The sequence below is a fragment of the Lissotriton vulgaris genome, chromosome 7 (assembly GCF_964263255.1).
Source record: "Lissotriton vulgaris chromosome 7, aLisVul1.2, whole genome shotgun sequence".
In the NCBI taxonomy this organism is placed as follows: domain Eukaryota; kingdom Metazoa; phylum Chordata; class Amphibia; order Caudata; family Salamandridae; genus Lissotriton; species Lissotriton vulgaris.
The window spans coordinates 1,290,477,937-1,290,491,678 of record NC_141695.1 but is presented as its reverse complement, the minus strand read 5'-3'; the positions used below and the strand labels follow the sequence as shown (position 1 = coordinate 1,290,491,678).

General features: G+C 45.3%; 1 protein-coding gene across 1 annotated transcript in view; it reads left to right on the top strand.

Annotated features, from left to right (window-relative positions):
* Positions 1-13,742, top strand: part of LOC147703511 (uncharacterized) — a 112,548-nt gene that overhangs the window by 11,320 nt on the left and 87,486 nt on the right. The window contains exon 3 of the mRNA XM_086931880.1: positions 9,900-10,010. Coding sequence (XP_086788006.1) covers positions 9,900-10,010 — 111 coding nt within the window. The remainder of the gene's footprint in view (positions 1-9,899; positions 10,011-13,742) is intronic.

The following is a 13,742-nucleotide window of genomic DNA, read 5'->3' as shown; positions in this document are numbered from 1 at the left end:
TCAGAACCACCCCACTCCCCGTCACGTGTGGTGTCCCCCAGGGTTCTTCCTTGTCTCCCCTACTATTCAATCTTTATATCTTTCCCCTCATCTTCGCTCTTCAGCAGCTGGAGGTCACCGTTTATAATTACGCGGATGACCTCCAGCTCATCTTTGACCTATCCTCTTCTCCCCTCTCTGTCTCCAGCTTTCAGCACACTATGACATTCATCAGGGACTGGATGAACCACAACCATCTCAAATTGAACCCGGACAAAACCGAGTTGGTTCTTACCGGTGGTTCTTCCAGTCCCTGGAACTCTCTCTTCTGGCCCCCAACCCTTGGTCCCGCCCCCACTCCTTCTACCACGGTCAAAACACTGGGGGTTAAAATGAATAATCAACTTACCCTTCACTCCCAAATCAGCTCTGTGGTTTCCTCCTGCTTCCTCACCCTCCGAACTATCCGCACTGTCGCTCGTTTCTTCTCCCCCCAGGCACTCAAAATGATCATGGCTGCTCTAGTGATATCACGGCTGGATTATGCCAACGCTCTTTACAATGACATACCAGCATACAGTCTCAGGAGGCTGCAGTTGGTCCAAAACCAAGCTGCCCGGCTGGTTTTTGGACTCCCACGCTATCACCACTCCACACCCCTCCTCAGGGAGCTTCATTGGCTCCCTGTTAAAGAACGTTCTCTGTTTAAAACTGCCTGCATGGTTTTCCAGGCCCGACAAGGCACCGCCCCGCCTTCATTTCATCACTAATAAAAGAATACGCTCCCCCCAGAGAACTTCGTTCCTCCACCAAATCCCTCCTTCAAATCCCACGCTTCAGACGCAAAAAGTGGGGTGGGTCCAACTTCTCCACCTTGGCCCCCACTTTCTGGAACTCCCTCCCAGACCACCTTCGTGCGGCTACCCATTATGTATCCTTCCGTAAGGAACTAAAAACGTTTCTTTTTAAACAGGCATTCCCTGCGTAAACCCCCTGCCCGGCTCTACCACCGGTTCTTACTTTTGTCTCTGTAGCCAATACCCTCCACTAGCGCCAAGAAACCGTTCGGTGCACGCTGCGCTTTATAAATGTTTTAAATTAGAAATTAGAAGTTCTGGGTTGGACTGTTGTAAAGTTTTGGTATATGTGTGGCAGGTCTGAATGTAAGCAAAGTAGTTCAGTTCCAGTAAATTGTGTGGACCTCCTGGAATGCAATTTTCGACAAATTGTATATGGCCACACAGTCTCATTATGAAAGGCCGTTGTAAGTCTATATCAGAGCAAATTGGATAAGGTTCTGGTTGTAAGGTTGAGCAACTTAACAAGTGGGGAAAATCAATATTGAGAAATGGCCACAAGTAGGCTATTGTAATATTTCAATTTATTATATAGGAGTGATTGAATTAATGCCTTAGCTGAATATTTTTTCTTATCTTCTTTATGTAGTATGCTGCAGTGGCAGTGGTAGTAATGGACAATTCCATAATCATCTGTCTGTTGAAAGATCTCGATTGTAGCTGAGGAGAAGAAGGTTAAGCTGGGAGATAAGGGTATTTTTTTACATGTGAGGTGCTGATACAGAAGAAGATGGAATCTAGAGGATCTCTATTATGGCAGAGTTCAACACAAGGGACCTTGTGGCTTATCCCTGTTGAATTGCTTGAGAAAGTCAGATGTGCGAAATTGGCGGAAGGAAGAGATGGCAGGAAATGTAGAGAAGAATTGTGTGTGGTGAGATGGTGTGGAGAGAAAATAGAGAACCCAGGACTGACCCATGAGGGCCTCCATCTAGTAGAGAGGTCAGTGAAGACCTCATGTAGACCAACTTCACCTAGAAAGATCAGTCCGATAGGCTAAAGGAGTATTCAACCTCAACTTGAGTGTGTTCCTTCATGTAAAATAATGTAAAATCGTTATAATTTACAAATATGTCAAAATGTATAAATGCAAATCCTATATGCGATCAGTAAACCAAGGTTTAAAAAAAAAGATAAACCAAAGGAGAACCATTGGTGTTCAGAGCCTTTAATGCCTGTGGTTTTAATGTGGGATGTGTCCAGTGTGATATGTCTCCATAGATCAATCGGCTCGAGGATAGAAGATGGATGATTGTAGTGAGCGGAAAAGGTGAATCTAGTAGCATGGAGAAGAAAGGGGGAAGGGATAATGGATGATAGTCGATCAGGAAAGTTCAGTTGTTGATGCTTGATTTGCTATTTAAAGATTTTCCAAAACAGTTTCAGCTTTGAGATATGATTTTGGTATGCCAGTGAATACATTTTATAATGATCTCATGGTGCTGTTTGGTTCCTTCGTTCATTATCCAGACATGCATGATTTCAATAGGATAGCAGGTTTTATCATCTCATTGGTCTTCTGAATAAACATACTGGGCCTAATTTACAAATTACACTTTGTAGTATGTTTTGTAGTACTAGTGTAGTATGTTTTGTAGTACTACGCTAGTACTATACAACTAACTATAACTTGCTATTTAAAAAAGCTCCACTTTTGTAGTGACTTACACGTGTAACTTATACTTTTGTAGTAAGTCCAGCACTACACATAGCCAATCACTGGTACGGCAATATCCTCCCATAGAAAATAATGGAGGCAGTGACTCAAAATAAAACCCCATTTTAAATAATGATAAATTAAATTAGAATAGTTAAAATAATTACAAATATATAAAATGGTAAAATAAATGTAAAAGTACATATTTAGTATTTCATAATAAAATAATGATTAACCTATTTTTAATTAAAAAAACATTAAATTGTGTTAAAAAATAATCAACTTAATTTTAATTTATGATGTGCATTTCTTTTAATTATTTTTAATGCATAGTAAAAATATTTTTTTTCTTCAGGTGAGATTTACATTTTTTAAATTTAAACTTTAGAAAAAGAATATTGACAGAAAAGTTGCTGCTCAGCCGTGCTACCCCATTTGGGTAATAATCTCACTTGTTCCCAGATTTAGAGATTAGAGAACATCCTTCTCCACACTGAACACTCTATCGCCACCTTTAAGCCCTCCCTCAACTCAGCCCTCCCCCTGCACACCATCCCTGACCTCCACCCCATGCCGCTGGCCAGCAGACACATTTGCCCTTGCAAACTTCCAAACTACCTCTCGGAGGAAGAAACTCTAGTGCTCCTTACATCCTACATGACCTCCCACGATGCCCCCGTCCTCCTAACAAGGAAGTTGATTGCCTAATTCCCACTATCGCAAACAACACCAATAGATCATCATCCTTCCATAATAGAGGGGTAAACAGCAACAATTTAGCACAAGTATGTTTAACCACCCTTCTTACAACATTCGTACCAATGCTCCACTCTCTGGCCTCCTTATTAACTGTTGTTCAGCTGCGAGACACGTCTCTGACATCGCCGCCCTCGTCCTAAGCTATAAAACGGATGTAGCTCTCCTAACCGAGTCGTGGATCAATGATTCAGTATAAAAAGAAAGAGTCACCCTTACTCAACCACAAGGGAACAGGGTAAAAGATCAAGTAAAAAAAGGGGGGTTCCCTTGGTTGTCTAACAATATTGCACCTTCGTCACTCTGGTCTCTTACTGTGGACATGTAGAGTTCATCTAACGCTCAAATCATTCATTCAGCTGTTTAGAAATCTTTACTAAAAGTGACACCACAAAAAGCACTTACAATCTACAGAAGGTAAATATGTAGCCAAAGGAAAAGTCTCATTATTTTATTTTTATATTTATGATGACAAAAAGCAATACGTCATTCAAATTTTGATCAGTTAATCATACAATTGTATATATTTCATTAAGATAAATGCAATACGTACACCGAGCAAACCTCCTCTATTCAACAAGTTTACATTTAATGCGGAGACGTGTACAAAAAAGAGAACATATTATAATAATAAAAATTCACAGGTAAAAATACATTTAAAAAAGTGTTGACGCGTTTCGGTGGATACTGCTGTGCGCACCACCTTCCTCAGGACAATTTAAAAACAATCTTATTCACAGTTGTAAGCGCTCCACGTCTCACTTCTCAATATGGTAGTGCAAGCTTTTTACATCAGCTTATACGATGGAATACTCTAAGTAGTGGAGATATTTCCTACTATTTCCACTGTCTTTGTATCACAGTTTACGTTAAAAAGAGATGGTAATTCCCTCTCCACTCCTCCAGATGGTCTGTAAGTACCGCTTTCTCATGGACATAGGCACTGCTCCTATAATCTCTGTGCTCTGTCTTGATAGCTCCTGTTACTCTGTAGTGGGGTTATTCAATTGTCCCGCTTACAGGTACCTCGCGTTTTCGTATCATCCGCGTTGGTTTCGGATCAATGATTCCTCATCTCCTAACCTTGATTTATTGGTCCCACCTAGCTATAACATCCTTAGACTTGATAGACAAATAAAAACAAATGGGGAGGCATTGCATGCATCTACCGCTCAGACCTCCTTGTCCCAGAACTCCATGCGGAACCCACGGACTCCTGTGAATATCTTGCTCTCTCCATTAGTAACAACACTATTCAGTTATGCAAATTGCACATCTTCTACCACCTCCCAGCAAGAACAACACTTTCACGGATCTCCTCTTGGAAATCATCACTGCCAAGGTCTCCCCCCACTCCAATGACATTTTCCTTGGTGACTTTAATATGCATTGGAACGACCTCAATGATTCCAAAGTCAACGCTGTCAAAGTCTTCCTCGCTGACCAATCACTCACCCAGGCGTGCACCCTACCTACCCACACAAAAGGCGCCACTGTGGATTGAATATTCGCTAAGGCATCAGCGGTCAGGCTGAATTCAATTGAGCCATGCGACTGATCAGATCACCACACCATCACTTTCACTATACCTGACTACTGCTTGATATGTCTTTGGCAACCGGGTAAACCTAAACGCTGGCTCAGAGACACTAAGAGCCTTGTCCTTGAGAAGCTAACAGCTCGCCGTGTGTGCGACCTTCACCCCCCCAATCTTTCAAAGGTCAACGACCTCACAGAACACTACAATTCGACTATGACTAACATTTTGGATGATCTGGCCCAGTTAAAGCTCAAAAGGTCCCAAATCAAAGACCAAAACCCCTGGTTCAGCGTACCCCTCAATAGCGAAAGGAGAGCTCTCCGACTTAAAGAAAGAAACTGGAAACCGCACCCCTCAGCCTCCCATCTTAAACTTCTCCACCCGGCCAGAAATACTTCCAACAAGAATAGCCTCTTGTCCAAAGAAGAGTTCTTCAAATCAGAACTGGAAAATGCCAAGAACAGACCCCACAAACTCTTCGTAATAGTCAAACTTCAATCAAACAAACTAGAGAAGTCATCAAAAGAAACAACTAAATCCCTAATAGCCTGCAATGAGTTCTCCTCCTTCTTCACATCCCAAATCAACTCACTAGGTAACAAACTCAATGCCACCTCTAACTGCCCTTCTCCTCCTACTGGAGCCCTTCTCCCCTCTCGTCCCCTTCAAACAACACCCAAAAACAAGGCTCACTGGTCCACCTTCGAACTTTATGATGACCAGGCCATCTAAAAGATTCTAGCCTCCTTAAAACCGAACGCCCACTTCAACAACCCTCTCCCCGCCAACTGTTTGGCAGCGACTTCCCCACTCATCTCTCCCATCTGGACAACAATTATCAACGCTCCCCTTCTTCAAGGGTCCATACCTGACTTCCTGAAAACTGAGCAAGTCATCCCCATCCTGAAAAAAAACCACTCTGAACCTGAAAATTCCAGATAGCTTCAGACCTATTTTGAATATTCCTCTTCTTGTGAAGGTGCTGGAGAAAGGTGTGCAGCTAAATCTAAGTCAACACGGCGCTAATTTCAATTTACTTGACGATTTCCAATCTGGGTTCAGGCCTGGGCATAGCACTTAAACCACTATTCTCCACATCGTAGGCAATGCTCTCCTAGCCCTTGACCAAGGCAAAACATGTCTCTTGATCCTTTTGGATCTCTCCTCAGCCTTCGACACCGTCAACCATAAGAAACTTCTTGAACGCCTCAAACACAGGATGGGCCTAGGAGGTAACGTCATCAAATGGTTTGGTTCCTTCCTCCAGAACCGCACCCAGGGATTCTTAGTCATCAACAACCTATCTGCTCCTTTCCCGATCTCTATTGGTGTCCTTCAGGGCTCTACTCTGTCCCCTACCCTCTTGAGGAGATTACCTATCTGAACAATGCCCTGAATCTGACTGTTCAATGGCTCACCAACAACCAGCTCAAATTGGATGTATGTCGTTACAACGCATACTTTTACAACGCCTACCTTTACAACGCATTTTTTACACCGCAACATCCATTACAACTCATTCCATTACAACACATGCCATTACAAAGAATTCTTTGAAACTACATTTACAACACATTCCACTACAACGCATACTACATTTACAACGCATACCATTACAACGCATACCATTACATAGCATGTATGGTAAGTATTGGATAGCGTAGGGGTAAAAATTACTATTCTAACTCCTGGGGGCGCAACAGTAGGGTAAGTATTGGATAGTGTAGGGGTAAAAATTACTATTCTAACTCCAGGGGGTGCAACAGTAGGGTAAGTGTTGGATAGTGTAGGTATGCGTTGTAATAACTGCGTTGTTATGACATGCTTTGTAGTGGTATGCGTTGTAGTGACATGCGTTGTAATGGTTGCGTTGTAATGGCATGCGTTGTAATGGATGTTGCGTTGTAAAAGTTTTGTTGTAAAGGTAGTGCGTTGTAAAAGTTGCGTTGTAAGTGTTGTTTCCCGCTCGAATTAAATGCCCAAAAAACGGAGTTCCTGCTCATCTCCGCCTGCCCCCCCCAAAATCCAATGACATCCCTGAATGGATTAACTTGATCACAGCACTCAACTGCATGCCAACCATAGTGAATTCTGCCAAATCGCTTGGGATAACCTTGGACAGCAACCTGAATATGCGTGAACACATCAATTGGTTTACCAAAACTGCCAGGTTCCATCTGAGCTACTTGAGAAAACCAAAACCCTTCCTTGATTCTGCATACCTAAAAACCGCAGTTCAGGCGTTAGTCATCTCCAGAATTCAATACGGCTGCTCTACCCTCTTCGGCCTACCAAAGACTTCGACGGCCCTGCTAAAAGCTTGCCTCAAAGCAGCAGTTAGACTCTTATCTGGCTCATAAAAATGTGACCACATTTCACCACATCTGAAGGCCTTGAACTGGCTTCCTCTTGAAGGCAGAATACAGATTGAGCTTGCCTGCATCACTCACAAAGCCTTGTACACGAACACCCCAAAGTATCTTGCCCAGAAAATTGTGATATCTGGGAGAACCAGAAACTCCTGTCCGCCAGAGACCGTGTGCTCCAGCCACCCCGCTTCTGCAATGTAAATACATATAACCCACCATTCTCTGGGGCCGCACCAAGAATCTGGAACTCGCTATCTCCCTTCATCAGAAGAATTCCTACTTTGCCGTGTTTCAAAAAGGAAGCCAAAACCTTCCTAATGAACACATTCCTCCATTAACTCTCCTTTATTGTGCATTCCGCCTTTTCATGGCCTATGTTTCTGTGCATTATCTACTGTATTGCTTGGCCTTCTCCATGTATCAATTGTTCCCTTTGTTTTATTACTGACATGTCGCTCGCTGATTTTTGTACTGTACTGTTTAGCTCTGACTTTTATCCTACTGTAGTCAATTCCCTAACCCCATCCTTGTATTTTGCCTATGCCTATACTGTACGCAACGTGTTTATCCGTGTAAATCGCTCGGCTACCTCAACTGGTCATGTTCGTGCTATCTAAAACCTCAAATAAATAAATAAAATAAAATAGAGTGTTCAACTGTTTAATTCTTTCATAACGTAGCTATATTTAAAAAACCAGATCATTGAATTATTTAAACTGCTAGTCATTGCGGCACAGTGAATGTATTTATCTATCAGGGAGACCAGTATCAAAATCTGGTGTGATTCTGTGATCTAATCTTTCGTTACACAGTCTAGATGTTAAATGTGTTTCATAGTCAATGTGTTAAACCTATGCATTTTGTAAAATTTAGTAACATTTTATTTTATTTTTTATTTTATTTGCAAAGTTTTATATAGCGCTGGCTAGACCTGGAGGTATCAGAGCGCTTTACATGAGCATCAGAGAGTTACAGGATACATAGTTATATCAGTTGGATCAGTGAGTTATAGGTTACATAGTTGCATCAATTTGTATCAAAGAATCACAGAGGGAGAGGGAGAGGGAGGGGGAGGGGGAGGGAAAGAGACATGAATGGGGAGACGAGGAAAAACAATGTCAGATTACCGGCTGGGTAGGTGACTGTTCCACCGGGCTTTGGCCAAGGTTGCTCGGTATCCGCGGAGGGTACAAACAGTTTTGGTATCCGCCCAGGGGTCGTCATCGTTCAATCCAAGGGGAAAAGAAGGAGACACAAATGGGGAGACGAGGAAAAACAATGTCAGATGACCGGCTGGGTAGGTGACGGCCAAGGGGCCAGACTCCGCTATAGCTGCATAGGACAGCTCCACCCGGCATCGGCCAAGGTTGCTCAGGCTCCGTGGTAGGTAAAAACATTTTTGTTATCTACATCCGTTGAACCAGTGAGGTACGGGTTACATAGGAACATCAGTTTGAATCAAAGAATCACAGAGTGAGTCAGAGGGAGAGGGAAGGAGACACAAACGGGGAGACAAGGAAAACAATGACAGATGACCGGCTGGGTAGGTGACGGACAAGGGGCCAGACTCCTCTGTAGCTGTATAGAACAGCTCCACCGGGCATCGGCCAAGGTTGCTCGGGCTCCGCAGTAGGTAAAAACAGTTTTGGGGTCCGCCCAGGAGGCGTCATCATAGTTCCATCAAAAGCATCCAGTGATTCTGACTGCTGGGTTGGAGTTTGAGCTGGGCGGTGGGAGCATAGATCGATCCATGTAGAGGCCTGTTTTGGCGCACCCAATGCTTAGGCGCCCTCATAGAAACTGCTTACAATAATACCAAAATACCTTTTTTGGTGGCATATATGCAGCTCAGTGAGTTCTCTTCGCTGGGGCGGTGTACTCCCCCTCCGGTATGCGGCTTCTTTGCGTAGATGAGGCACGTAATGGTGTCTATCTGGTATGTAGAAGCCATGTCAGTAGCACATTGCATTATTTGTGAACCAAGGCGGCCATCTTAAAGTCAGGCATGGAGTGTGGCTCTGTGTATCATTTCACTGCAGTCTGCGCTCTTGCTGGTGAGTGTGGCGGGGTCAGGGTGTCTCCACTAGCCTCTTAATCGGTCACTGCGTCTGTATCTCAATGACCCATGGCCACAAGTCTTTTAGGCTCTCTCCCTGCGGGTGCCATTTTGGAGTCAGGCCGCTAGTCTCACCCCCATCAAAGATATAGGCCTTTAGCCTCAGTAATCTGCAGGGCCGGGGGTCATCCTCCCGAGCTAACTGCAGGCATCGCTTACTGCGGGCATCGCGTGTGGCATGTGCGGGCCCCCCCACAGCTCACCTTCTATGATGGTGTGCTCCCGGGCCCCCTTGTTGGTACCAAGGGCTGCTGGATGTTGCAAATGAATTGTGTATCCTGACATCAATTATTGCTTTATTTATCTGTCAATAAGCTGCTGAGAAGTTTGACACAAAATATTGTCCATCATAGTAGTAACATAGGACAATAGGATAATAACAGTTTGGGGTGGATAACACAAATTTATTATATTAACAGAATATCAGAGACATATTAGTGTGGAAAGTGTTAGTTAAGGTTATTATTGTGCGGTGAGATGTTCCTTGAAGGCAGGCTTTAACAGTGTGAGCGGAGGGATTGAGAGGATTTGACATCTTTGTTTTTGCAACTGTTATTACTTTGTTCAGTTAGTTTTACAACCTGCAGCCGAAATGTTAATTATGTAGTCTCTCTTCTATTATCAGGTCCAATTCTTACCAATACCGTCTTTTCATTAAGAGCTAAAGATAATCAAGAGCGGAGCCCCGTGAAAATCCAGAATTGTACAAGGAGGCATAGAATGGATGTTTTCCCAAGTAAGATGCTTATCTCTCACCGTAGACCAATGCATATATGTATCTTTCTACTATTAATCGTACTTGCAAAACAAAAATAGTCCATAACCTACCTAAACAACACAAATATCTGGTTTATAGTGGTGTGAAAAAGAGAAAGGCACAATGGAAACTAAAACAAGAGACACTCTAGAATGACAATAATATAGGCACATCATGGAGACACTATACAAACAACAAGCATTTGCAATGCAATAGGTCTCGCATTAGGAAAGTTTGAGCTATTGGTATTGTAAATGCCAATTTTTTTATTTATGTTTTGTTTTTGAAAATAGCGAAATTAATAGCTTTGACATTTACAATGCCAATAGTTATAACTTTCGCAAATGTGACACCTATAGCATTTGTAATGCAATATGTGTCGTATTTACGTGACTTACATGTATTAATATTACAAATAACAATGGCTTTTAATTTTTTCAATAATTAATACTTAAATAAAAGTTATTGTAATTTATAATGGCAATAGCTTAAACTTTTGTAAATAACTTTTGTGAAGATTATGTTCAGTGTATTTTACTGTGACGAAAATCCAAGAACAGAAGTGAAATATTAACATCTTTTTGTTACATTTGTAATAAAGCTTGAAACATTGAGAGAACATATTTGAACCAGGTGTTGTTGAATGGTTGCACAGATTGATGCTGTGGGTGCGCTGAGTGATGTGATTGCGAACGAGTGATGCTGTGTCGTTCAGTGATGCTGTGGTAGCGCATAGAGATGTTGTGGTGTCCCTGAGTGATGCTGTGGTGGTGGTGAGTGATCCTGTATGCTGTGCTATGTTTTGTTTTGCTATCCTATGCTATGTTTTGCTATGCTATGCTATGCTATGTTTTGTTGTGTTTTATTACGCAATGCTTTGTTTTGCTATGCTACGTTTTGTTTTGTTATGCTATGCCATGTTTTGTTTGGTATGCTATGTTTTGCTATGCTATTATATGTTTTGTTTTGCTCTATGTTTTGTTATGCTATGCTATGTTTTGTTATGCTATGCTATGTTTTGTTATGTTATGCTATGTTTTGTTATGCTATGCTATGTTTTGTTTTGCTATCCTATGCTTTGTTTTGTTATGCTATGCTATGTTTAGTTTTGCTATCCTATACTATGCTATGTTTTGTTGTGTTTTGCTATGCTGTGTTTCATTATGCTATGCTATGCTGTGTTTTGTTATGCTATGCTGGTGAGGGTGTGTTAGGAGTGAAGGGGTGTGAGGGTGAGGGGGCGTGAGGGTGAGGGGGTGTGACAGTGAGAGTGTGTGAGGGCGGTGAGGGTGAGGTTGTGAGGGTGAGTGAGGGAGGGTGAGGAGGTATGAGGGTGAGGGGGTGTGAGGGTGAAGGTGTGAGGGTGAGTGAGGGTGTGTGAGGGTGAGGGGGTGTGAGGGTGAGTGAGAGGGTGAGTGAGGGTGTAGGGTTGTGAGGGTGAGGGTGTGTGAGGGTGTGTGAGCGTGAGGGTGTGTGAGCGTGAGGGGGTGTGAGCGTGAGGGGGTGTGAGCGTAAGGGGGTGTGAGCGTGAGGGGGTGTGTGGGTGTGTGTGTGTGAGGGTGAGGGTGTGAGGGTGATTTAGGGTGAGGGTGTGTGAGGGGGTGTGAGGGTGAGTGAGAGGGTGTGAGGGTGAGAGGGTGAGTGAGGGTGTAGGGTTGTGAGGGTGTAGGGTTGTGAGGGTGTGTGAGGGTGAGGGTGTGTGAGGGTGAGGGTGTGTGAGCGTGAGGGGGTGTGAGGGTGAGGGTGTGTGAGGGTGTGGGTGTGTGTGAGGGTGAAGGTGTGAGGGTGAGTGAGGGTGTGTGAGGGTGAGGGGGTGTGAGGGTGAGTGAGGGTATAGGGTTGTGAGGGTGAGGGGGTGTGCGGGTGAGGGGGTGTGAGGGTGGGAGGGAGGGAGGGGGTGTGAGGGTGTGGGTGTGTGAGGGGGTGTGGGGGTGTGAGGGTGTGAGGGAGGGTGAGGGGGTGTGAGGGTGATGGGGTGTGAGGGTGTGTGTGAGGGGGTGAAGGTGAGTGAGTGTGCGTGAGTGAGGGTGGGTGAGGGGGTGAGGGTGTGTGAGGGGGTGAGGGTGTGTGAGGGGGTGTGAGGGGGTGACGGTGTGTGAGGGGGTGTGAGGGGTTGTGAGGGTGAGGGGGAGTGAGGGTGAGGGGGGTGTGAGGGTGGGTGAGGGGGTGTGTGGGGTGCGAGGGGGTGGGTGGGTGAGGGTTTGTGAGGGGGAGGGTTTGTGAGGGGGAGGGTGTGGGGTGGTGTGGGTGAGAGGGGGTGAGGGGTGTGAGGGTGAGGGGGTGTGAGGGTGAGAGGGTTGTGAAGGTGAGGGTGTGAGGTGAGTGAAAGTGGGTGAGGGTGAGTGAGGGTGTGTGAGGGTGAGAGTGGGTGAGGAGGTGTGAGGGTGTGAGGGTGCGGGTCCGAAGTAAATGGTGGCAGGGCAGACATCATAAGACAGAGAGAAACACAAATGTTAAGATAACAGTGCTCGAAGGGGTTGTGAGAAGGTGGAAATGGGATTAAAGGAGAAAGGATGAAAAGTTAAGTAGGAAAGAGGCCAGAAAGGAGACACAAAGGAGTGGGGTGCGTGGCGGAAACAGGGGAAAGCAGAAAAGAATGAAGATGGAGCCCAGAGGATGCAAGTAGGGTCACATGCGGGAGAAGGAAGACTCGTTAGGAGAGTGTGATGAGGGTGATGCTAGAGAGAACAAACAAGAGGACACGAGTGTGCAGAAAAAAGAGCGTGAATTAGACATGATGGTAGAGTGAGGGCGTTAGAGTGAGTGTGTGAGGGCGGTAGAGTGGTAGAGTGAGGGCGGTAGAATGAGGGCAGTAGAGTGGTAGAGTGAGGGTGGTAGAGTGAGGGCGGTAGAGTGAGTGCATGAGGGCGGTAGAGTGAGGGTGGTAGAGTGAGGGCAGTAGAGTGGTAGAGTGAGGGCGGTAGAGTGAGGGCGGTAGAGTTGTAGAGTGAGGGCGGTAGAGTGAGGGCGGTAGAGTGAGGGTGGTAGGGTTGTAGAGTGAGGGCGGTAGAGTGAGGGCGTGTGGGCGGTAGAGTGGTAGAGTGAGGGCGGTAGAGTGAAGGCGGTAGAGTGAGGGCAGTAGAGGGGTAGAGTGAGGGCCGTAGAGTGAGGGCGGTAGAGTGGTAGAGTGAGGGCGGTAGAGTGGTAGAGTGAGGGCGGTAGAGTGGTAGAGTGAGGGCGGTAGAGTGAGGGCATGAGGGCGGTAGAGTGGTAGAGTGAGGGCGGTAGAGTGAGGGCGTGAGGGTGGTAGAGTGGTAGAGTGAGGGCGTGAGGGTGGTAGAGTGAGGGCGGTAGAGTGAGGGCGTGAGGGTGGTAGAGTGGTACTGTGAGGGTGGTAGAGTGGTACTGTGAGAGTGGTAGAGTAGTAGAGTGAGGGCGGTAGAGTGAGGGTGTGACAGCGGTAGAGTGGTAGAGAGAGGGCGGTAGAGTGGTAGAGTGAGGGCGGTAGAGTGGTGGAGTGAGGGTGGTAGAGTGAGGGCAGTAGAGTGGCAGAGTGAAGGTGGTAGAGTGAGGGCGGTAGAGTGGCAGAGTGAAGGTGGTAGAGTCAGGGCGTTAGAGTGGTAGAGTGAGGTTGGCACGAGTTCAAAGATAATACACCTGGACAGATGTTTAAAGAAATCGCGGAGTTTTTAGCTCTGGGATTTCGCCTCTCCTGGCCACAGGAGATGCCCAACAAAGCAGGAGAGATGCTTTGTTTAAAGCCCCTTGGGC